The 26,484-nt window shown below is 39.4% G+C and overlaps 2 protein-coding genes across 2 annotated transcripts; one reads left to right on the forward strand and one right to left on the reverse strand.

Annotated features, from left to right (window-relative positions):
* Window positions 1-254: 254 nt before the first annotated feature.
* LOC101342443 (ubiquitin-conjugating enzyme E2 C-like) lies at window positions 255-1,050 on the forward strand. The gene is made up of 2 exons (XM_012558687.1): window positions 255-268; window positions 606-1,050. Exon 2 carries the CDS (start codon window positions 628-630, stop codon window positions 1,048-1,050), a length of 423 nt encoding a protein of 140 aa, XP_012414141.1. The 5' UTR covers window positions 255-268; window positions 606-627.
* Window positions 1,051-9,457: 8,407 nt separating this feature from the next.
* On the reverse strand, window positions 9,458-10,875 carry LOC101353346 (olfactory receptor 2Y1-like). The gene is given in 2 exon segments (XM_023741430.1): window positions 9,458-10,608; window positions 10,611-10,875. Coding segments are annotated over 2 exon segments (927 nt in total). The 3' UTR covers window positions 9,458-9,946.
* Between the last annotated feature and the right edge of the window lie 15,609 nt (window positions 10,876-26,484).

Genomic DNA, 26,484 nt, shown 5'->3' on the forward strand with positions numbered 1-26,484 from the left:
AAGCAATGTGATTCAAGAAAGGTTGAAAAAGAGAAGATGGTCAAAGATATACCAGGCAAATGCAAACAAAAAGAAAGCAATGTTCATGATATAAATATGATAAATCCGTCCCCTCCTCCAAAGAAAAAAAAGCAGTTGCCATCCAGTGGATTCCAACTCAGAGCAACCTATAGGGCAGAGCAGAACAGCACCGTAGGATTTCCAAGGAGCAGCTGGTGGATTCAGACTGCCCAATTTTTCGGTTAGCAGCTGAGCTCTCAACCAGTGCACCACCAGGGCTCCACATTAATATGATACAAGGTTGAATTTAAGCTCAAAACCATTAAACAAGACAAAGACAATTTATAATACTAGAGTGTAGCATGACCCCAATAAAATTCCCACAAGATTTAATTTTGGAGTTGGATTAGCTCATTCTAAAGTTCACATTGAAAAGCCAAATATTTTTTCTGTTGTTTTTTTTTAAAGAGTAATAAGAGGATACTACTCCTTCCAAATAGTACATAATATATCCTAAAAACTCAAAAGTTTAAACAGTGTGCTATAGTGCCGTTGCCGCCGGGAAAGGGGCCGAGGGGAGGGGGCGTCTCCTGGAGCTCCGTGGGCAAGAGGCTACAGCAGGAGTTGATGATCCTCAGCATGTCTGGCGACAAAGGAACTTCTGCCTTCCCTGAATCAGACAGCCTTTTCAAGTGGATGAGGACCATCCATGGAGCAGCTGGCACAGTATATGAAGACCTGAGGTATGAGCTCTCTCTGGAGTTCCCCAGTGGCTACACTTACAATGCGCCCACGGTGAAGTTCCTCACGCCCTGCTACCACCCCAACGTCGACACTCAGGGTAACATCTGCCTAGATATCCTGAAGGGCAAGTGGCCCGCCCTGTATGACGTCAGGACCATCCTTCTCTCTATCCAGAGCCTACTGGGAGAACCCAACATCGATAGCCCTTTGAATACACATGTTGCTGAGCTCTGGAAAAATGCCACAGCTTTTAAGAAGTACCTGCAGGAAACCAACTCAAAGCAAGTCTACAGACAACAGCTCTGACTTGGTCTAACTTCTCTCCTTGCGTTCTCTTTGTTTTTTTGTTTTTTCCTTAGATGGTCTATCCTTTCCTTGATTTCTGTATAGGACTCTGTATCTTTTGTTTTTTAAATTATGTCTCCATTTAAACCCTCGCGATGAATACATTAAATAAATACATTTTGAGGTTTTTTTTTTAAACAGGAAAAGAATACTTAATACTTAAAATATACAAAATAAAGTACCCAACTTACAAAACATAAATTCTTTTGGTTCAGCGATTACACCACTATTTTTACCTTTCAAATGACTACGGACATCATCCCCTCAAAGTGAACTCAGACTGTCCCCCTCATAGTGGAAGACGTCGTGCCAAAACCATCATACACACCAATGTTCAGTGAAGTTATTGGCAAACTACATGAAATAGAGCTGTGGGGTAAGAAGAGGCAGAATGATTTGGTCTAAAGAAAAAGGGAGACTTCGCACATGCAGAATAAGTCACTGGGAGAGGGCTCTTTGCTGGGTTGCTACTGTGAGTCATAACTCTGTACATGCTACATAAGGCCAAGTTCCCTGGTACGATCACACACTAATACAGACAATCCAGTGACCCTGACCATTCCCAGGGAAGACAGAAGAAAAATACAGATAGATTTCTGGAACAGAAAAGAAAGTTCATAAATAAACCTAAATACATGTGGGAATTTAGTATTTGATAATGGACAAAACAAATTAGTGGGGGGAAAGATGAATCGACCAATAGATGTATTAGAATACCTAGTTAACCATGTAGAAAAAAGTTGGACACATAGCTCACTCCTTATACCAGCATGCATTAAAGATGGACCAAGGATTAAAATATAAAAAAGAAACTAGAAGAGAACTAGAAGAAGTCATGGTAGAATTCTTTATTGATCTTGTGAGGAATAAGACCTTTCGATCATTAACAGAAAACCAAAAAGCACAATAAAGATTCGTAGATTTCTATGTTTCATAAACCTTCAAAACAAAGTCAAAAGAAAAATTGAGAATTGAGACAAATATTTGCAACTCACGTCATCAAAAGCTAAATTTTCTAATTTATAAAAAACTTCTACAAATGAGTACAATACCAAACCAACAGATTACCTTGGATGTTAAGAGAGAGTTCCCAGAAAAGGGAATACAAAGAACTCTAAAACTAAGAAAAGATCTCAATCTCACTCATGATAAGAAAAATACAAATTTATTCTACTTTGCAGCACTATTCTTCACTTTTAGTTTTGTAAAGATAAAAAGTTAAATCATGGAAATGTAAATTGGAACAAACTTTATTGAGGGCAATTTGTGATATCTGTCAAAATTAGGCCACCATTCTTGTCAGTTTGTCCTACTGTGGTGGTTTGCATGTTGCTATGATGCTGGAGGACCCCTGGTTGCACAGTGGTCAAGAGATCAGACTGCTAATCAAAAGCTTGTCACGTCGAATCTACCAGCCGCTCCTTAGAAACACTGTACTGGTAGGGTATTCTACTCTGTCCTATAGGGTAGCTATGAGAAGAAACTGACTGTACGGGAGTTAGTTGTGTTTTTTTTTTTTTTCTTTTTGCTTTGTTTTTATGATACTGGAAGGTATGCCACAGGCATTTCAAATAGCAGCAGGATCACCCATGATGGACAGGTTTCAGTGAAGCTTCCAGACCAAGACAAACTAGGAAGAAAGGCCTGGAGATCTACCTTTGAAAATTAGTCAGTGAAAACCCTATGGATCACAACAGAATATTGTCCAATATAGCACTAGAAGATGAGCCCCCTTTGGTTGGAAGGTGCTCAAAATACACATTGGCCACAACAATGGACTCCAGCATACCAACAACTGTGAAGATGGGACAATGAGGCAAAGTTTCAGTCTGTTGTACATGGGGTTGCCATGAGTCAGAGCTGACACGACAGCAACTAACAACACAAAAAAACCCAACAACATCAAAATTAAGAATGACAAACCCTGTGAATCAGCAATCTCACTTCTAGAATTTAGCCTAAAGATATTCTCACAAATGTACAACATGACATATAACAAGGCTATTCATTGTAACATTGTTCATGATAGCAAAGACAGGACACCCCTAAACATCCATCAGTCCAACTGATTGGCTAAATAAAATACGGTGCACACAGACAGTGGAATATAAATTGTCATAAAAAATGAAGAATGCTTTGAACAAGAACAATTTTCAATATATTGATTAAAAAGTTGCAAATGCTAGTAGAATTTGTTACTTTGTGTTATTAAAAATAAATAGAAGGAAAAAAGAAAGAAGAATGTTTGGCAGGCAAATATCACTTTGTATATATAAAAATATCTCTAGGAATATACCCAAGAAGCTAACATTTGCTGCCTGTGGGGAAGAGGTCTAGGAGGCTGAAGGCTAGACAAGGAAAAAATATTCTTCCTTGTGTACTGTTTTATGTAAATGTGAATGAACTACCTTTTTAAAAAGTAAGAGGAAAGAAAAGAAGATAGAAATAATTTGTCATCTAATAACATACTTGAAAACACTCTGTCGTCTCCATTCTTTAATCTGTAGGTAAGTTTCTTACATCCTTTCCTTGCCAGACCAGCTCAGTGATGATTCCATCTGTTTTCTGAGAATATGACTCTCCACCACTCCCTGGGCAAGCCTTCAAATGCCACATGCTACAAGGAGTCTCCATTGCTATTGGCTGGTGCCAAGGATAAGGCCAGCGATGTGGGTGCCAACATGGGTGCTGAGGACTGTGGTGTTGGCAGAGCGCAGTGACATCTTCGACAGAAAGTACAAGGACAGATACTCCTCAAAACTTAAAACTGGAAGTGGTGAATGCATGGATTCAAGAACGGGATTTTTTTTAATGTATTAGTTGTGTTCAAAAAACTTCTGATGATAACTGATGGAGTTAAGTAGTTGTTCTTAGTTGCTGTGGAGTCAATTTCTACTCATGGCAACCCCGTTTGTGCACGGTAGATCCGCTGTGACCTTTCAGAAGCAGATCTCCAGGCCTGTCTTCCAATGCTCTGTGGATGGATTTGAACCACAAAACTTTTGTCTAGTAGTCAAGCACTTACCCATTTGATCCACCCAGGGACTCCAAATTAAGCAGTCTCTTTCCAGATTAAGAACTGGTAAAGTAAAAGAAAGAAAGCGAAAAGGAGCCCTGGTGGCACAAATGGTTAAATACTAGGCTGCTAACTGAAAGGTTGGCAAGTCAACCCACCAAGCCACTCTGAAGAAGAAAGACCTGAAGATCTGCTTCAGTACATATTACAGCCAAGAAAACCCTATGGGGCAGTTCTACTCTTTCACATGGGGTAGCTATGACTCATAAATGACTTGAAGACACCTCACAATGATGACAACAAAGTAAAAAATAATAATAAGTAATGAAAAAGAAATCAAGAATCATTGGATCTAGCCTCCTCTTCACATGAAGAATGAGTAAACCATTGGGTTTTCTTTACTTACATCCTCTATATCATTCAAAGAAGAAATTAAGTGGTTTCAATAATGTATAAAATAATAAAATTTTAACTAAAAGAAATTTTTAAGTAAGACAAATTTGTCAATTAAGAGTCAAGGGTAAAGGGTGATATGTAACCTGGAGTGAGGACTTGTCCCAAATGGAACCCTGAAAGTTATTGTACATTTGTAGACCTGAGATATGAATTCAGCTCCTGGATTTCATGAGTCCACCAGGGAAAGAGATAATATTAACTACATAGAGTGCCTGTGAGCTTTGAAAATAAAAACAAAGTTGCTCAATAGATGCATGAACATTCTTGATAATGACACCAGAGAGAAATATTTTCCCTAGGTATTCCTAAACCCAATTCTGAGTCAGAGCGACCCTATAGGACAGAGTAGAACTTCCCCATAGGGTTTCCAATGCTGTAAATCTTTATGGAAGCAGACTGCCACAGTCTTCTCCTGCAAAGAGGATGGTAGGTTAAAACTGCCGACCTTTTGGTTAGCAGCCAAGTGCTTAACCACTGAGCAACCAGGGCTCCTAGGTCTTCCTAACAGGGTCTCAACATCCCTACAGCAAACACAGCCATGAGTTTTATAATATTGTTTACTTTATTTTATATTGATGGCATACTGTCAAAGCACAATTCAGTTGGGTAAAAGCAAATCAGCAAGAAACGAAGCTAGCTTAACTCTCAGGAACAGAAGAAAGAAATATTCTTCAGGTAATATTGTTTAAGTAATGTTTCATAAATTGGGTTTCTCTCACTGAAGTTTTATGAAGTGCCCATGGACTCAAAGTTATAAAGACACACCCAGAGTTGTCCCTCTGCTGCTGCCAGTTAATATCAGAGTCAAGTGGAAAAGAACTTGACATCTTCTTCCAAAAGCTTAGAAACCAAGGGACAACATCACAAGCTGAATATGAGACCCCCACTTCTAAAAGCTGGTGACCAGCCAGAGCATTGAGGGCAAGAGTCCCCTCAATGTTCATTCTAGTTCTGGAATGGCTCCCACTTAAGTGTGTAACCACGATGGCAAAGTTTTATGTGATAAGCCATAATAATTTAAACCATGAATTCTTTTAAGCAAGTATGACCAAATGATTCCCTGGGCCATAAAAATGTATCAAGAAAATGTCCATGGAATGTTTAATCCTGAGCAACATAATTCCCTTACGGAAATTCCAAGAGAGGATAGTTGCAAATTGTATGTCTCAAAAGCTGAATCGTGAGCCCATTTAAAGGGGAAGAAGTTCAGTCTAGTGCCCAAACTCCCATACTAGTTCCTGGTATGTGGTAGGAACTCAACAAGTGTTTGTTGAAAGAACTTGCTAGGTAATGTTGTTAACCACAAGTCACTTAAATATCGAGGAACATCTACCAAAATGATGTTGATATTAGAATGGTGGTTTAATTAGCTCTATATTGTCAGTATATCAATACAAAGTCCACTTGCTTATTCAGGTTCCTTTGGAAATTAGTTTCATGCCCATAAGTCATATCATCTGCAAAGCTCTGTACAGTCTCTACCTAGTATCCAGCAGCCTATTCTGCCCTTACTTGTAATGTCTCCTTCTGACAAGTGACTCTAGGAAGAAAGGGGTTCTAGAGGAGGAGGGGGAGCTTTCCTGGGCAGAGCAAACTGTGGGCAGCCTAGAGCCACTACATCCTTCACCACTAATGAAGATTCTACGGCTGCACTTTATGGCTTGTTTCAGGGTCACTGCACCCCAATAGTTAAGAAGTAATTGCCTATGTCCGGCACCAAACTACATGCTTTAACTTAAGGTTATCTCTTTCAGTAGCTAGATGACAAGAAAAACCACTGATCTCCATATCCCTTAACAACATTTGTATATTAAGAGTGCAATCTAATTACCCCTGAACCTTTTCTTATAATGTATTTTCCATTATTATCATCATTTTCTGGATATTTTCTTCATAGCCTTGTTAAAGAGAACTACCCCTCAAGTGGACCCAGTCCACTAAGTATGGGCAAGTTGTAACAAAGTGAGTATCATAGCTCAACTCTCTCACATCAGCCCCAGGAAGAACAAGGAAAAAAAAAACAAAAACTTTCAAAAAATCTGGAGTGTTTGACATGAATGCAGGCTCCCTGAAGACAAATCCAACTCCAATTTATGGTCTTGGATTGTGGTAATGATGAGGTACATTTCGGCATTAAGATATAAGGACTGTGTTTAGGGAGAGAGTCTTAGCCCCTTTTTTGCACATACAAAAGGATGGCAATTGCAATGAAGATGAGGGACTAGTACTGAATATTACCTAGGATCTCTTCTGGCTGTTCAGTCTCCTAATATCACATTAGGTCTCTGAAAGTCATTTTCACCTCCAGGACCTGTGCATGTGTATGTACTCATATCTCCCCCCTCACACACACACACATACACACACACACACATACTCACTACCACCACCACCTCTGAGAGAATAGAGGTCTTCTCTTCTGCGGCTGATTCTGAGATGAATGTATCTGACCAGTCCATCTGCAATTAACCCCTCTCCCACCTGAACTGCCTCCTAAGTAAGCACTCCCTTTGGGGCGTTTCCTTTGGATTTTAATTACAAGCAATACCATTAAAACCAAAGAGATTTTAAAAGATAAAACAAAATAATAAGTGGCAGGAATGTGTTTTAAAACGTATAATAACAACTTTTTCTAGTATTCGCTGAAATATTCCTAAATTCTTATTCTTTCTTTTATATTAAGTCATGCCTTAATTTTTCTCTTGAGAGCCAATCCTTCTCAACCTCTTATCTCCCACGTCTCCCTCACTTTTCAATAGATAAGTCTCAATTTTAAGTCCTACATGCATCATTATTTCTAGATCAGAACCCCATTTAGGAGGTTTAACAGGCTCGGAACCAAGGACAACAAATTTTAAATAGCAGCCAACTAAGCTCTAAAAGATAAAGGACAGATATTCTTCTTGCTTCACCCAGAGAATTCATCTCTGAATTTGTCTCTCAGATGGGCAACTGAGGGAACTTGGGAATCATTGTTGACTCTGACACGGCTACAGGGACCCATGATCTCTGATGATCAATTAGTCTCTGCCAAGGATAAGAAGGTCCAAGGAGACCCAAGGGATACAGGTTCCACGGAGATGGCAGTTGCCTCCCACAGGACCTGACTTACAGAAACCAATAGCTGTTTGTGTCCAGCTGTGCCAGTGGCCTCTGAAAATTGCTTCAGTGTGGGATATGCTCTCTTTAATAAAAAACTGAGTTGCCATTTTCTCTGCATGCCAAATGAAAGAGTAACTCATTAACCACAAAATATTTTTATTAAATTCTGTCCAATTCAATAATCCATTTTTCTCCATTAGTTAATGCATGTGCTTAAATTGTTTAGACCTCCATATCCAAAGATTATCATGTGTCCTTAACCTTGTTAGGAATGTGTCCTAATGTTCAGGAGAAAAACTATTCATTCCATGAAGAGTCTATCAGTGCTGTTGGTTAGTGCCTTGAGCTAACAAATATGGGGTTCTAGGTAGTAGCTAAATGAGTAGGTTTTGGAATAAGGCAGGTCAGATTCAAATCCTAGTCCTCTACTTAATGGCTGTGTAACTTTAAGCAAGTCACTCAAGATAATTATCTATCCTTTAGTCTCTTGATCAATACAAGGGGAATGATAGCTATCTTTACTGTTTTAAGAATTAAATGTGATAACGGAATATATCCTATAGCATTATGTTTGGACTATAATAAACCCATTGCTGTGGAATGGATCATGACTCATAGTGATCCCATTTGTTAGAGAGTAGAACTGTTCCGTAGCGTTTTCATAGCTGTAATCTTTAAGGAAAGCATATTTCAACGCCTTTCTTCCATAGTACAACTGGGTGGGTTCAAACCACCAACATTTAGGTTAGTGGTCAAGCACAAACCACTTGTGCCACCCAAGGACCTTTGGACTATAATAAGAGTACAATAAATGGGAACTATTGTTACAGGAAACATTAGCTTTGTGCAGGGAAATAATACTCCCTCTGACCAAAGAACACTTGAGTAACTCAGAAATGTCTAGAACCCTGGTCAGGATCAATTTAAGCAAAATTGTGAAGTGTATTAGGCTCATGTGTGATTCCTTCTCCAACCACCTTTCTCTCTAACCTCAATTTTCCCTATTAAAAACACACCCTCAAAATAAAAAAATAAAAAAAAGAGAACTGGTAGCGTGTGGTAGTAAGGGTTATATTTAGGGTTACAGAAACCTGGAACTCATCTGCACCACATGTTTGCTATGTGAGCTTGGACAAATTATGTAAACTCTATGAACTTCTATTTCATCATGAATAAATAAGGAATATATCAAAACTATCTCACAGTATTTCTGTATAAATGAAAATTTATGCAAACAGTTTTTAAATATTAAATAAATATTAGTTATTGTTTTGGGAACAAAAGATGAACTCGGTATGAAAATTATTGAGATGGTAAAAGGTTATTAACAAGGGTACCTGCACTTTAACATGACACCAACATTTCAGTACATGGAATGACATGACAGTGGTGGAATTTCAGGTATCCACTGTCTTCACACTTTGACCTAGAGCCTCCTGAACATCCCACCACTTTCCACCACAGGAATCTCTTTTTCTCATCGCTGTCACTCCCTACTGTTCTTTCTTATCTTTTACATCACTTCCTCTTGGCTCCTTATTTTTATGTTCGTTTCTTCTCTGCTCTCTTCCCTTTTGCGTGTAAAATATCTTGTCCATGATACCAATCAGCTTTATGAGATCCTTGGTGGAGCTGATGAGATATTGATGCTTCTCTTGACTCAATCAGTGCCAGCAAAATGATCTTGCCTTTTTCTTCAAGTAGGTAAATGACATCCATATATCAGACTCTACAGGCTCCATGTAAGTACCTCTGTTAATGATCTTTTTATTTGCTCCAAGTATCATAAAAGGGTTATGTAAGAGACCTTTGAAACGGGTCCTGAGGGGTGAGGGAACTAGGTTGGGGTCACAGATAATTTGTAGAAAAGCAGGCGTGAACTCTTGTCCTCAGCCTTTGGGTACATTTATATGGCACCATGCTGGGAATCACTGACTTTAGAAAAGGTGCTGTCATTTTGAATTGCCTTCTCTCCCTCTCAGGCTTGCCTAGAACCCAGTCCCTCACCAAATGTGAACACAATACCTCCTTCCCAACCTCATTTCTTTGGAAAATTGTGATATAGATCAATACTTACTCCCTCCTGCAAAATTATCAAAGATATTGAATTAGAAAGAGTCCCAAGAGATCCCCACTTCCAACTCCCAAACAAGGAAGGTAAGGTGCTAAAACCCTGAGGCCTGTCGAGGGTTATTTTCTACACACAAACTGCCTTTCCAGGAACAGGATGTTCTCTATGATCTGAGACCCACTACAGACAATTGTTGGTTCTCCTTTCCACTCCTATCCTGAATCTCTGCCTTTACATAGTACTTTCGTCAGAGACCCCTTCACATCCTTGTTCCTTAGGGTATAAATCAGAGGATTTAGCATGGGGATAATTATAGTATAAAAAAGGGCAACAAACTTTCCCTCACTCAGAGAATAACTATGCATGGGTTGGAAGTACGTGTAGATGGCTGAGCCATAAAAAAGGAAAACCACCAAGAGGTGGGACCCACAAGTCCCAAAAGCCTTTCTACATCCAGCAGTTGATTTGATCCTCAGCACTGCCTTAGCAATGTGGACATAAGAGCCTAGAATTAGTGCTGCAGGAAACACCATGATGATGACTCGGGCCACAAACATCTTGACTTCTGTCCCTTGTGTGTCCTCACAAGCCAGCTTCAGGAGTACAGGCATCTCACAAAAGAAGTGGTTCAGGTAATGGGGGCCACAGAGGGGCATGGCCATCAAGAGGCCTGCCTGAACCGCAGAGTTCATGAAACCTCCCACCCAGGAGATGACAGCCAGTGTCTGGCAGAGACGGGGGTGCATAATGGCCGTGTAGTAGAGTGGTCGACAGACAGCAGCATAGCGGTCAAAGGCCATCACCACCAGAAGCACAGACTCAACAGAGCCGAGGGCAAGGGAAATAAAAAGCTGGGCCATACACCCTCCATAGGGTCAGATCCATGAAGGTTGATCAGTAGCTGAGGCACAGTGCTGGTGGTATAGCAGAGGTCCAGGAAGGAGAGATGACAGAGGAAGAAGTACATGGGTGTGTGCAACTGATGATCCAGGCAGGAGAGAGCAATGATGGTGGTATTGCCAAAAAGAGTTAGGGAGTAGAAAATTGAAATAAAGATGAAAAGGGCAAGTTCCAGCTGAGGCCAATCTGAGAAGCCCACCAAAATGAAGCCTTCTCTGGAACTAGTGTTGAAACTTCCCATAGCCTTTCACTTGTAAAAACACCAGAAGACAATTTAATGCCTCTTATGAAGAACATGGGCCGGTGTTTCTCAAACATTTAAGCGCTCAGCTACTAACTGGAAGGTTGGAGGTTCGAATCCACCCAGAGGCACCTGCGAAGAAAGGCCAGACAATCTACTTCTGAGAGATCATATCCATTGAAAATGCTATGGAACACAGTTCTACTCTGAGACACATGGTGTCCTCATAAATCAGAACTGACTACAGCGATTGATTTGGTTTGGTTTATGAAGAACCTGGATTAATACATTAGTTCACAGTATTCCCTAAATACTGCTAAATCATGTATTTTATTATCTATTTTGCTCTTCAGTTCTGTTCTGTCCAGTCTTCTTTTTTGACTCTTCTCTTTCTAGAGGGGAGAGCACTGGATTAGGAATAATGTAAATTTTGTTTGAACTCTATTCTTGTTGACTGCTCTTTCCATGAGTTCGGCCATACCCCTTAATACCTTGGATCTGATGTTTCCTTGTCCTAAAGTAGAGGTGATGTATTGCCTCCCTTTAGGCATTGTGGAAAGGACTAAATGTAATAATATGAAAATTGCTTTTAAAAATCTCAGGTGTAAAAATGTAGTATTTGTATTCTATGTTGTTTTCTTTTGCTCTTTTTCTTGACCTATTAGGTAGCATGTTTCAATAGAATAGAACCATGGATAATGAGGTTGAGATCTCAACTTTGATGTCTGGGAGCTCATTTGCTTCCTTCTGCTCTATGAATATGATCAGCTCACCATTCCTGAAGCCCTGCTCAAGACCAGCTGCCATTTGTTACAAAGGACTGAGAAGAGTATAGATCCATCGATTTGGGGGGAAAAGAAGCATTAGCAACAAATATCCTCCTTATGATAAGTCATCCTGCCTGGAATACACTCTCACTTCTCCAACTGATAAAGTCATCCCTCAACTCTCCAGGAAGAGTTAGTTTTTCCCTCCTTCTAGCCCAATCCTCTTTGTACAATTTCTCTCTAGCACCTGTAACACTGCATTAAAATTTTTTTTACATGTCTTTGTCCCTCTCTGAGCTGTGATCTTCACAGTAGTAGGGAACAGAGTGAATACAAAAATAAATATTAGTGTCTTCCCTTATGTTACACAAGAGATACTAAATTAATGTTACTTTCATTATGGCATATAGTACATGTTAAATAAATTTTGTTGAATAAAAAGGTTTACTCTCCCCTCATATCTCATGGAAATTTATTTACTCTAAGAAACATACAGATTAATTACTATTACACTTTGACATACTAATAAGTGGAATATACATAAAAAGTTTCTCTCCTTTAAGATTAATATTTCTTGTAGTTAAATTCTAAAAAGGATTATAAACAGTGCATCAGCAAGGGAAAGAAAAGAAAGAAGTGTTCACCTATAGACTGGCATATGTTCAATTAAAATAATTTTTGGCTTTCTGTTTATTGTCATGGAAAATTCACACAGGGATATTGGTGATGGTTTGACAACATGATTAATGTAATTACTAAATAGTACACGTGAAAAATCTTGAACTGGCAAATGCTGCATTATATACATATATTTATATATAAAAAACAAAAATAAATAATTTTTTAAATAATAATTTTTGGCAAATTAACTCATTTCACTTTTTTGTTAAGTTTACTGAACAAGTAGACCATAATCAAAGAATCAATATTGGATCAGTAATTCCAGCAAGGTATTTGGATGCCACTTTTCTTAGGCTGGGTTCTCTAAAGAAGCAAAACTAGTGTAGCATATAAATAGAGAGAGAGATTTTTATAACAGAAATGGCTCATGTGGTTGTAGAGCCTAGAAAGTCTCAAGTTTGAAGGTCAGGCTGAAGGCTTTCCTGACATACGGCTGGAGAATTGACATACCTCTGAAGTAGGACAGTGAAGATGTATTGTTAGCCTTGCCAGCTTAAAGCAAACAGCTTCTGGTGTTCCTTCAAAACAGGCATGGAGAAAAAAGCATTAATCAGATGAACAGCTGCATACCAGGTACCAGCAGATGTATTAATTTGCTCAAGCAATAAGACTACATCTGGAACAGCAGCTGCAATTGGAGTCACCCCCTGGTTAAGTTTTCAATAATCCACTGTCACTTTCCAAGATCCATCTGTTTTTTGCACTGCCTAAATTGGCGAGTTGAATGGGGATGTGGTGGGAATCACCACCCCTGCATCCTTCAAGTCCTTGATGGTGGCACTAATCTCTGCAATCCCTTCAGGAGTGCAGTATTTCTTACTATTTTTCCAGGTAGAGGCAGTTCTAATGAATGGCTTCTACTTGGCTTTCCTACCATAATAGCCATTACTCCACTTGTCAGGGAGTAAATGTGGGGATTCTGCCAGTTGCTAAGTGTAATCTATTTCAATTAAGCATTCTGGAATTGGGGAAATCACTATAGGATAGGTTCGGTGACACACTGGACCTTACTGTGAAACAAACATGAGCTAAGACTCCATTAATAACCTGACCTCCATATGCCCCCACTCTGACTGATGGGCTACAGTGACATGACATTTTGGGTCTCCTGGAATTAGTGTCAGTTCAGAGTCAGTATCCAATAATCCCTGAAAAGTCTGATTATTTCCTTTTTCCCAATTAACAGTTACTCTCCTAAAGGCCATAGATCCCTTTGGAGATGGCTGGGAGAAAGACTAATGTATAAATTTTGGGCAGTGTAGTGGGGTCCTCCCTCAAGGAGACATGGCCTCCACTTCATTCAAGGGGTTGTGGGTCTGTAATCTGGCTCATGTCTGGGATTTGATTGAGGGACCATGACTCTCTATTCTGGCAATTCTAAGTTAGACTGTCCTTCACTTAACCTAGAATTCACCCATTTGTACAGATCAAGTAAATATTTAGTACATTTCCCATCTATTTCACTCCTAGGGACACCATGACTAAGTAGTCGATGCCATGAGTCCATAGGAGTCAGACTATTCTGATTACTGCCTTGACTCTGCTGTCCATTACAGTAACCATGTCCACCATGTCTTTGTTGACTGAATGCTGCCACTTGGCCCCTACCACCACAGAGTCCAAACAGCCCCATTGTAGTTAGATGCCTTAATTCAGTTAGGAAAGCTCCCACCGTCAAATCTGACTTCTATTAAAAAAAAAAAAAAAAAAAAAATCTTCAAGGACACTGTGGCTCCTTTTACAAATTTGTTCCTCGTCGCTGTGGTAAAGTGTGTGTCCTCTAAGTACTCCATGTGTAGGTCTGTGGGTGTAACCTGATAAGTCTACTCTAACATAACAATTTTCCTAAACCTTTTGATACCTTCTTCTACAGTATACCATGGCAGGTCTTGTACTTCAACTTTATTTAGTGTAGGCCTCTGTGTAATCCATGCTTCAGTGATCCAACCAAATAAACTATGAAATCATTTCCTAACCTCTCCAGCTGAAACATTGAATAAAGAATCTATGTTTAGTGGGCCCATATCAATAAACTCAGACTGATCCATCTTTATGTTCCTTGCACCGTTATCTCACACCACTAATAGCCATTCCAACATATATTCCTCAGGTTTCTGTTTGTAACTATTAGAAAAGTCAAGCAGTTCTTTTGGAGTGTCGTGTACCTTCTCCTAGGTCACACTTTGTGCTTCACCTTTTGGAGTTCACTGGGACTTAAGTCTAGCTATAGGTCTAGAAGCTAAAATGGCCAGTGTGGATGTGTTTTAAGGACATTTAGCATTTTTTTGTAGGGCATCTGCCTCAAGTGATGCCCCAGGCAATGACTCAGACAAAGGCTCTTCAGACACACCTTGGTTAATCTCATCAAATAGGGGTGGAGGGGTGAATGGTTTACTGGAGAGGGTGACTTAGCAGGCAAAGATGGAGTAACCTCTTCAGATGGAAGTAAGAGGGCTGATTCTGTTGGCAGGAGTGATTCAATGGAATTTAGGGACTCAGTGTCTCCATCCCAAGTTTTAGGATCCCATTTTTTCCCAATCAATGCCCTCATTTTAACTTCAGACACCACTCGATGTTGGGAATCAGTTCGATTTGTAATTCAGCCACTCTTACGATAAGGCTCTGGGTTTGGTTTTCAGTAATATCGGCTCTATTACTACAAGAAATAAGGCTTTCTTTCAAGGCACAAGTGAAAACTATGAGGTCGTTTATGCAGCACTTGAGCTTTGACTCTGAAGCCCTAAGCTCATCTCTTTCTTTCCTCATTTTGTCTAGTGAAAGTAGGACTAACCAGCGAGCTTCTTTATACTTCTCATGACAAAATTATAGACAGGTATCAAACATGTGATCATGAAGAGCCTTGACTGTCACCAACACCTGATCTATTGATGGTGATATTTTGTGTATTTCTATTGCCAACTCACTCCATGGATTAGCAGTGCCCTCTTTACTACTGGCAGCAGAGTCATTAACATCTTTAAGACTAACCCAACTTCAGAATCAATTTAGAGAACTCATCATTACATTTTGTTTCTTTAGAGCCACTCTTGGTACCAAATGTCATAGGCTGGGTTCTGTAGAAGAAAACCAGTGCAGTGTATAAATATATATATATATATATAGACAGAGAGAGAGAGAGACATTTGTATAAAGGAAATGGCTCATGCAGTTGTAGAGGCTAAGAAGTCCCAAGTCCATGGGTTAGGCTAGAAGCTTATCATGACTCATGCAGCTGCAGGTGTTGTGGAATCCAAGATCAGAATGTATGATAGGAGGATTCTGGCTCACACAGTGTGGAGGCTGACAAAATCCCAAGATTGGCAGGTAAGATGCTAGCTCATCTCAAGAACTGGAGGTCAGATGAACAGGAGCCAGCTGCAGGATCCAGAGCAAGCAAAAGCCAGTGTGCCTTGCCAGAAAGTCCACCTATATTGGCTGCAAGCCACAACCCCAAGGAAATTCCCTTTCAACTGATGCTGCTCAAAACAGATCTCATCATGGAAGTGATCACACTATATCAGACCTCATTACGGAGGTAATTATATTATTAAAAAGCTGCCAAGCTACATCATAACTGCCAAACCACTGAGGATCATCGCCCAGACAAATTAACACAAAATCTTAACCATCACACCACTCTTGATGCCCTTGTGGAAAAGATGGATTAAAATGTGAGTTAACAACAGCAAAGCATTAACCTACATGTAGCCTAACCAATGCATCTGTTATGGATTGAATTGTGTCCCACCAAAATATCTATCAACTTGGCTAGGCCATGATTGCCAGTATTGTATGATTGTCCATCATTTTGTCATCTGTGATTTTCCTACGTGTTGTAAATCCTATCTCTATGATGTTGATGAGATGAGATTAGTCGCAGTTATGTTAATGAGACGTTGCATTGTGTCTTGAGCCAATCTCTTTTGAGATATGAAAGAGAGAAGTGAGCAGAGAGATGTAGGGACCTCATACCACCAAGAAAGCAGCACCAGGAGCAGAGGACTTCCTTTAACCTGAGGTTCCTGTGCAGAGAAGCTCCTAGACCAACGGAAGATTGATGATAAGGACTTCCCCCAGAACTGAGAGAGAGCCTTCCCCTGGAGCTGACGCCCTGAATTTGGACTTCTAGCTTACTAGACTGTGAGAGAGTAAAATTCTGTTCGTTGAAGCCATACACTTGTGGTATTTCTGCTATAGCAGCACTAGATGACTAAGACGGCATCAAAGCTATTTTCTAAATGGCCACCATAGTAAAATGCAACAACCTTGGAGTTCTTACATTGGAGCCCCACAGATCTGCTCAACCAGTGACCAGCTGTGCCACCTATTCAGAGAAATACACTTCTGTGAGTCTCAGATTACTCACTTGTAGAACAGAGATAATAACTTGCTTCGCTATATTTTAATGGGAATTAAATGATATGATGCATTCTGTAAACTGCCAAGAATATGCTATACGCACTTTCACTACTTGTCTGTCTCCACTATTAATCTTTAAGTTCCATGCAACTGCATCTACTTTTGTTCATCATTGTATCTACATCTCCCAGTGCAGTGCCTGGTAAATAAAGGCTCTCAATAAAAATCTGAGCTGACTTTATGCCTGGTACACATAAATGTTCCAGAAATATTTGTTTTTTGTGCAACATGCAATGAATTACCACATCTGCAATACAGCTTCTTGTTTAGGGGCACAAGGTTTTTAACTCAGCCCTGCTCTATATTTTTTTGTCAAGAATTTTTATAATGCCATAGAGGTGTGCTTAGTAAATTTGCAACTGAACAAAGGTTTAGAAATATAATTAATATGATAAATGATAAAACAATAATCTAAGCTCTCAAAATTATTGAAAAAGAATCTTTAAGCCAATAAGATACTACTGAACAGAGATAATTGAACTTTGCTCGAAAATCTCAATGACACAAGTGTAGAATAGAAGGAGACCTAACTTGACAATCATTCATTAAAAGGTGGAACACAGAGATGATCTGGGGAGTGTACTAACCAAAAAAAATTATTACGAAACAACAATGCCCACTTGACTGCTGAATTTTACCAAATACTTGCTCAAACTATATAAAAATACTGGACTTTGGACTCCCTAGTTTGGAAGGAAACCTAAAGACCATTTCCTCAGCCCCTTGCACCATATGATGCATGGTTCCCCTGTACAGCATCCTAAACCAAGAGCTTATGTAATGAAGTCCCTGCTTTAATAACCATGGTTGTTTTTTTTTTTGTTGTTGTTGTTTTTCACTTTATTTTCTCCATATCTATCAGCTCCCTATTTCCATATTTATGTGTCTTGATTCCTTGGTCCCTCAGGTCAATTATTTTCTTGCTAATGTATTTAACTTATTATCACTCTGTCCCATGCATCCAATTCTGGAATAATGCATTCTCTATAGTTTCCATAAATAAATTTAAGTTAATAAGTTATGCTGAAAAGAATGATTCAAGTGACCGGTTTAATGTTACTAGAACTATGTTCTTGATAATGTATCTTTTTTAAATTGTGGCACAAATATACGTAATAAAACATTTGCCAATTCAACAATTTATAAATACCATTCAGTGACATTGATTGATAATGTATCTTTAACATCCCTCCTCTCCACTTGCTCTTTTCCAATTGACATGACAAGTGAAAAAGCCTCTTCAACTGAAAAATAACGTCCCTTCACGCTATCTCCCTTTCCAGCTACTGCACAGTGCCTTTCCTCCTCTTCATAAATAAGTTCATTTTAAGAGTTGTCTTTGATCAATGTTTCAAATTTTTTCACTCCTACTCACTCTCCAACCTGCTGCTATATGGATTTTGGCCTCACAACTCTTTACGGAAACATCCTGTGGACATTTTTCAGTTCCCAGCATTTTATCTGTTGACTATTTCCTCTTTCTACACAAACCTCTTCCCTTCCCTTCTTGGATTTCTTCCTGCTTCTGTGGCCATTCCTCAGTCTCTTTGGCGTGCTCCTCTTTCTCCATGCAGTCCTTACATGTTGGGGTTCCTCCTAAGGGCTCCACCCAAGAACCTATTACCCTTCTACCCTCTTCCTGTAAAATGCCATCCATTCCAGGGCTTGAATCACAAGTCACTGTGTTGAAACACCCAAATGTATATCTTCACCCACAATCTCTCTTGTGCACTTCAAACTTCTGTAATCCATCTTCTTGCCAATTGTCTGCACTTGGATGTACCCTATCCATTGACGTTAAGTCAATTCTGACTCATAGTGACCCTTGGATGTACCCTAGGCAACTCAAACTCAGCAAGTCTAATATTGAACTCATCATCTTCCCCCTACAAAAATGCTTCTCGTCTTGTGTTCCCTATCACAGGGAAGGCACCACCAACCTACACAGCTCACCAAACCAGAAAACTGGCTATCAGTCTCAACACCCCCACTTTGGATTTAGGTCACAGCTTGGATGTCACTTCCTCTAAGGAAGTGGTTCTAAGCTGGGGCAATATTATTTCTTAGAAGACATTTTATAATGTGTGGAGATATTTTTGTTGAAAAAACTGCCAAGGTTAGCAAGGATTACACTGACATCTAGTGAGTAGAAACCAGAGATATAGTTAAACATTCTGCAGTGCACAGGCTATTACACACACACACATACACAAACACAGGCACACAAGAATTATCTGGCCCCAAATAATTATTTCTCTATCCCATCATACTAGAACATTCAGAGAGCAGAGTTGTGTTTATCATGTTCATGATTGTAACTTTAGTGCCTAGAATAATGGCTGGCACATAAAAGTACCAAATAATTAAGTCCCTTATGCCTATAGTCACTCACCTGCGCCAGCTCTTTAACCAGTTCTTAGAAAAGCCTGAAGTCTTCCAGCAGTTTCAGTCTCATTCAGAATGTAGGATGTGGAGGTAGTCCTGCTTCCTTGTGGTCAGGTGCCTTTTCTGTGAAATCTGGTGTGTCAGAAGAGAGTTTCAATACCCACTTAGCTTCTAGGTTAAAGTATTTTATATCCCTGCTTCATCATATTGATTTTCTCCTGCCTAATCAAGACCTGCCCTTTTACAAGATGCCTTCCTTGGGGGATATGTCCTGATTCCTAATCTCCAGTTATTGGTCAGGGCCCTGGTGAGAATGCGCTGATCTCCCAGAGCCACAGCATCCATGTCTGTCTGAAGTGTCACATTAAACCTCTCATGAAACTGATGTCAATGACTGCCTGTATTCAGCACAGCTGCCATGCTCTCCATGAATTGCCACATATCTGTCACTCAGGAACCAGTTGCTGCAGTTATGACGCTTTTCCAATCCCTCATAAAGCTTTACTTTCTTCATTCTTCCTCGATTTTGGGTTCTTCCTCATGCTCACATATGATAATCATAAAAAGAAACACTCTTCTTAAATCCCTCCTGAACAAGAAACTCACAAACTCCTTGGGAGCCCTTTCCATCTTTCAATAGCAGTTCAATACAACCCTCACAGGGACCCAAAGGTGGGCCTCTTGTAAATCTCACACATTATTCCTAGTCCCATATCTCATAACCCATGTGAGTTTGATCATAAGGCAAGAACTTCCCTGGTCATACTGGCTCAGGAATTGGGCTGCATTTAGTCATCATGTGAAGAGTTCCATTGTACACAGCTGAGCAGGGGTGAGGGCAGGAGGGCGGTCTCATTAGGGGAACACACAGAATAAACATAAACCACCATCCAACTGACAACCCTCTAAATATCTGAATGAAGCTATCATGATATGCGATCTTTAATGAATTTTCTGTTCCTCAGCTGAAGGCAATAGATTCAAAATGTCCATAATCTTTCACTTTTCCCAAATCTATCACTCCAATAAAAGAAGAAAATGAAGGTAGGCTGACATAACTGCTTCCTAATGATATCATGTTTTTATTTCAACCCTACAGATGTTCACAAATGATCCTTCAACGATTTTACAATTAAATATAATTACAGTGCCCAACACTCTACATTGGTCAGATAAATTTTGAATATTTTGCAAGTTGTTGGCAGTAGACTTGGATTAAAACCTTGAACAATGCATAGACTCCAGAAATCAACAAAACCTGTTAAAAAAAAAAAAAAAAAACAAACCCATTGCCATTGAGTCGATTCTGACTCATTGCGACCCCATAGGACAGAAAAGAACTGTTCCATAAAGTTTCCATGGAGCAGCTGGTGGATTCAAACCACAGAGCTTTTGGTTAGCAGCCGAGCTCTTAACCACTGAATCACCAGGGCTCCAAAATCTATAAGACATCTGGCATAAGAAATAGATGTTTTTTACTGTGTTTTTTACATTGGAAATGAGAATGCTTAAAGACAAACATGATAGCTTTTATACGTGTTTAAAGATCTGTTATACGGGAAAGGTGGTAAACTTGCTTTGTGCTCCTTCAAAGGTCATAACTGGGACCAGTTGATGGAACTTATATAGGAGAACAGATTGTGGCTCAAGATAATGAAAACTTTAAAAAAAAAAAAATGACGCAGCTTAAGAATGGACTACCTGGAAATGTACTGATAGTCTCATGACTTGAAGGCTTCCTGCTCACTCAGAGGCTGACAGTTGACCTTTCAGGGGGTTGTAAAAATATTCCTGTATTAACTGCCAGATTGAGTTAAATGATTTTGAGTATCCCATCCAGCCCTGATCTTCTGTATTTTACTAATCTTAAATTTTTTAAGATTAAAATGTAAGCTCTACTGCTAAGCCCCTTGGCACACACAAATCATTTTGATACTTGTGTATTTAAGACTGTTGAGTTTCTGCATTACAAAGATCAACGTTTGTTTTTGTTCATCTCTGCATGTGTTTGTGTCTGTGTGTATGTACATCTGTGAGTCTGTGCATGATCTCTATAAATAATAAACTTTTTGAGACCAGAAATCATGTTTTAAAAAATGTTTCAACAGCATGCAGTACTACTCCCTTTTTGCCAGTCCACTGATTTAATGATATTACTGACTAGAATGGAGCCACATTGAAGTCAGAAAATTTAATCTACTCTGAGCAGAGAAGGAGATTCCACAAACTTCTTTTGAATCACCTTCATTGTGAGAACATCCATCCTTACATATGAATCTAATTTCACTTCCTCATATTGCCTGCATATGTAGTTCTCTTATTAGCTTTTGGGAAATTAAACTCACTATCAAATCTTGGCAAAAGCATACTTCTATCCATTCTCCATCACAGAGTGGCCCCTTCTACAAATGCAATCATTCTCTCATCCTGATCCTACTCCTCTCACATACAATATCCTGTCCCATTTCATAAGTGTATTCTCAAGACTCTTTTACAAATCCCCAATAATAATCCATCAACTTTTTCTATTATAGGACCAGAGAACCACAATTTAAGTCCAGTCAGCTTAATTGACATCCAAAGTCTGAATTAACAAATTGTTTGTTTCTACTTTGACTCCTCACACAGAATACTTCCTCCAAATAGAATGGATTCCCTCCTATTGCATACTCCTCCAACAAGTTTTCTTTAATTTATCTTCAACAACTCTGATCATGTCTCTGTTATTTGTCTCATGGCTCTGATATATACAGTTTACTTTACATGTTAGAGCCACTAGCATCTAGGATTTGAGTTTTGGAAGGGACCTTCAAAATTACGCCAACTCTCACACTTTCCATAAATAAACAGAAAATCCAATAACTGTTCAATAAGTTCCCCATGTTTATGTAGCTGGAGAGTAACAGATGCAGATGAGCATATTTTGACCTATTGTGTGTAGCTGGAGAGTGGATGAGTGGGTGGGTGATGGAGAAAGACTATCAGTGATTAAATGTGTTCCTGCATGAGTTTAACATCTCTGTGTCCTCAAACAGGGGGACGTTACACAACGGAACCCAGTGCTGATTGTCTAACGGAATATTCCTAGAGTTTACTTGATTCTGACTGTGAAGCCAAAAGAACCTACCTAGTCCGCACTCACCCTAAAGCTCCAGGAAAGAAAATTACTATACTTACCTCTCACAATCCTACTGGCTTCAAAGGTGATTTGAAACGGGTTCAATCTAGAGACACCTGAGGAATACATGATCTTCTTTGGTCCTGACTTCATCTGTAGGGTGGAGGGCTCTGATCAGAACTCCTTTCTTGCAGAACTCATGATTGCATATTTTTGCCTCACTCAGCAGGGGAGACTGATGAGATCCATAACCCTGGAGGTGGGACCATCTTTCCCACTGCACCTCCACACACTCACTCTAGAAAACTATGACCAGGACTTAGCTAATGTGTTATCAAACCACCTCCTGACCCAGGACTCAGCACATCTTCCGCCCAGGGGCATTGCCAACACCTCCTTTAGAGAATTGGAGGGAGAATTGTTTACCAGGGAACTTTGGGTCCCAATGTGGCAATTATGATCAAATGACTGGCACCAAGATCTGCCTTGCAGTCCTCAATTCTCTGTACTCCCCTTACGTAAAGCATCTGCCCCAGTCAAACTGATCTATACGGTGTAGTCAGAGTTCACTTTTTCACTTGGCTCATGCTACTCGCTAGCCTTGAATTCCTCCCACTTTCCCTACTTTGATCCAAATCCTGCCTACCTTTCATCACACCAGATCCCACATCTCACTTGAAGCCTACCATGTTCACCACATACTTCAAATATCTTCCTTCTCTGTTCTCCTCACATACCGCTCATATATTCTCATTTATGTGTATCATTGATTCAACTAATAAATAATGTCCTTGTTGACAAGTTTTGTGTTTTATATAACTCTATCACAATATTTAATGTATTAATATTTCTTATTTCTTTATACCCTGTTTTAACCCACAAATAATAAAAAGTAGATTTTTCATGTATCAATTCATTCAAAATTTATATTGAGCAACTAACATTGTTCTAGACATTGTGGGAAATAAAAAATTCAAAAATCAAAATATTTTTATCCATTTAAGGCATGGTAATATAATGTAGGAGCCCTGGTGGTGCAGTAGTTAAGAGCTATGGCTGCTAACCAAAAGATGGGCAGTTCGAATCCACCAGCTGCTCTGTGGAAGACCTATAAGGCAGTTCTACTCTGTCCTACTGGGTTGCTATGAGTTGGAATCGACTTGACTGCAACAGGTTTGGTAGGGGTTTTTTTTAATACAATGTAGCAAAAACATATCTCTGCCATTTACTAGCTTTGTGACCTTGACATGCTAGAGTCTCAGTTTCTCCATCAGAAAGATGAGGCAAATATTACCTGTCTTATAGGAGTGTTTTCTGTACTAAATACACAATTTATGTAAACTGCTTGGCATATGGTAGACATTCATTCAATGGGAGCTCAAAAAAAAAAAAACCCATTGCCATTGAGTTGTTTCCAACTCATATGGACCCTATAGGACAGTATTACTATAATACAAACATTCCATTTCCCCAGAAAGAAAACTTGTGCCATTTGCAATCACTCCTCAGTCCCACTCTCTGCCCCAGGCAAGTACTAATGTACTTTCTGTCTCTATAGATCTACCTTTTCTAGCCATTTAATATAATTGACTCTTACAATATGTGATGTTTATGTCCAGCTTCTTTCCTTCAGGGTAATGTTTTCAAGCTATATCCATGTTGCAGCATGTATCAGAACTTTATTTCTCTTCTTGGCTAAATAAAACTCCATTGTATGTACATAGAGCATTTTGTTTATCCATTCATCTGTTGATTGACCCTTGGGTTATTTCTGTCTTTTAGCTATTGTAAGTACTGCTGCTGTGAACACTTGTGTGCACGTTTTTGTGTGCATATATTACTTTTTCGGTTTTCAAAGAAAAATCACCTAAAGTATTTTTAATGAAAATAAAGAAGCTAACTACATGCTTAAAAAACCTGGAACTGAAGACAGTTTAACTCTGATGTAGAGTTTAAAAAAAAAAAGAAAGATAGAAAGAGAGGTGTTACTTGGTGTTCAGAGGTGACAAAATGGCAGCAATCTGAAAAGGTGCTTGACCAACATAGCTTTCAGTTTTTTATCGGAGTTCCTTGTCAATATTTAAAAATCAGCAGAATTCAAATAAAAATCTGGATTTTCATCTTTTTCTGTATTAAAAATGCGTTCATCATGAGAACACTGATCAAATGAAACTCATAGATTATAACCAGTAAGTCAAGTCTATTTTTGTGTGTCATTATCTCTCTAAACTCCATCAGTGGAAACAGTCCTTTCCTTTTCCTGGGATGAAACTTAAACAAGTTTCACGATTTTTTCCATCACTTTTAGATAACAGAATGTCCAGCGGTCATGTAAAGGTCCCGAACAAGATTTCAGTTGAGTAATTAAACTTTCCAATCCCATCTAATAATGAGTGGTTGTCACTTCATTCAAAAGTAAGTCTTATTCCTTCCTCCCTCAGATAGGCCCTTTTGCAAGCAGTATGCCTGTCTCTTGGAAGGGGAAGTGGGGGCTTCTTTCTCTTCATTATCACCTCATCTTTTATCTGTCCTCCCTGCTGTTGTCTCTGACCCCTCCAGGGTGGGATGAGGATTTGGAGGCCAGGTAAGTGTAGCAGGAAACTCCTTTCCTGACAGGAACTGGTATATGATTAAACCTGACTCTTTTTCTCATAGGATGATTTTAAGAGTGCCTTAGAGATTGCTCCACCACTCCTGATCTACAATCACAGTTCCTTTCACAAAGAAAATTCCTCTATTACAACGTCTTCCCTCCTCAGTCCTTAGAAATCTGGCAATCCACTCCAGATTTTCCTCTAGAGAGGCCTGTTTTCACCAGCCTAGGACAGACCCTAAGAAAACCCCTATCCTACTATCTTAAATGTGGTGATTACCTGGTGCCTGGAAAACACCCACTCACTTTGCCTGGACAAACCCTAGGAGTTCAAGCCAATCACAAGGCAGAAGCAACTCCTCTTTGCTCTTCCAGCCCCCCTTATCTTCTAACCATAGGCACAGGATGAAATTCTTAAAGTGGTTCCGTTGATGCCCTTCTCTCTCCCTTTGGAAAAATGAGACTCTCAGCATAAATCGCTAAAAGATAAAACCAATTGTATTGGCTAAGGCTACAAATGAGACCTAAAAGAATACATAAAAAGGAAATCTCAGTGGAACTGCTAATGCCAAAAGGGCAGCATAATGAATGGGCCAAGGAAAGAGGAAATTAGTAAACCTGGATAATAGAGTTTTATGTGAAAAAGAAAAAGTGTTAAGATAAAACAAGAATGTCCATGAACTGAGAATTTCAAAAATATTGTTTATAATTATTTTACCTAGAAATAGCCAAAGCAAGGGTCACACTGACTATGTATAAACTTGTGTATTGAGTATATTTGGTGTAGCCTGTTTAATAAACAAAAAGAATATCATATATGTCATCATAACTGTGATGGTTAATGTTACATGTCAACTTGGTTAGACCATGATCCCAGTATTGTGTAATTCTCCTCCATTTTGTGATCTGAGGTAATTGTCCTCCATTTTGTAGTATTGTGTGATTATCCTCCATTTTATGTGTTGTAAATCCTAAACCTCTATATGTTAATGAGGCACAATTAGTGTGGGGTGTATCTTGAGTCATGCCTTACTAGAGGGTGTGACTCAAGTCACGCTTTACTCAAATCAAGCCCTTATTCAAGTCATTGTCTTATTCAAGTCACATCCTTATTCAAGTCACACACTTACTCAAGTCACCACTTTACTCGAGTCACACCCTTATTCAAGTCACCACCTTACTTAAGTATCTGATGTAAGGGGAGTTTATTTGAGGGTGTGGCTTCATCCAATATTTATGAATGTTCTGGCAAAGCTCTCTCTCACTCTGGATCTTGAATGCAGCTCATCATCATCTGACCTACCGTTTTGGGACATGAGCCACCAGCCTACTTTCTGATCTGTTGATTCTGGGATTTGCTCTTCCACAGCCCTGTGAGCCAGCAGCCTGCTGTCTGACCTGCCAGCTTGGGTTCATCAGCCCCTGCAACCATGTGAATCGGGAGAAGCCTCCAGCCTGATGCCTGACCCACAGATTTGGGACTTGCCAGCATCCACAACTGCATGGGCCATTTCCTTGACATAAATTTATATAGATACACCTCACTGGTTTTGCTTCTCTACAGAACCCAGCCTAAGACAGTAATCTAGTAATGAAGAGTTTGTTTTCTTCGGTAGTCTAGTCAATAACCCTGGTTTTCATTCTGA

This window comes from Trichechus manatus, unplaced genomic scaffold, assembly GCF_000243295.1.
Source record: "Trichechus manatus latirostris isolate Lorelei unplaced genomic scaffold, TriManLat1.0 scaffold00181, whole genome shotgun sequence".
NCBI lineage: Eukaryota > Metazoa > Chordata > Mammalia > Sirenia > Trichechidae > Trichechus > Trichechus manatus.

Bases quoted from the DNA above. Each gene is read 5' to 3' on its own strand.
- LOC101342443 (XM_012558687.1), top strand. From the start codon at position 628: ATGATCCTCAGCATGTCTGGCGACAAAGGAACTTCTGCCTTCCCTGAA.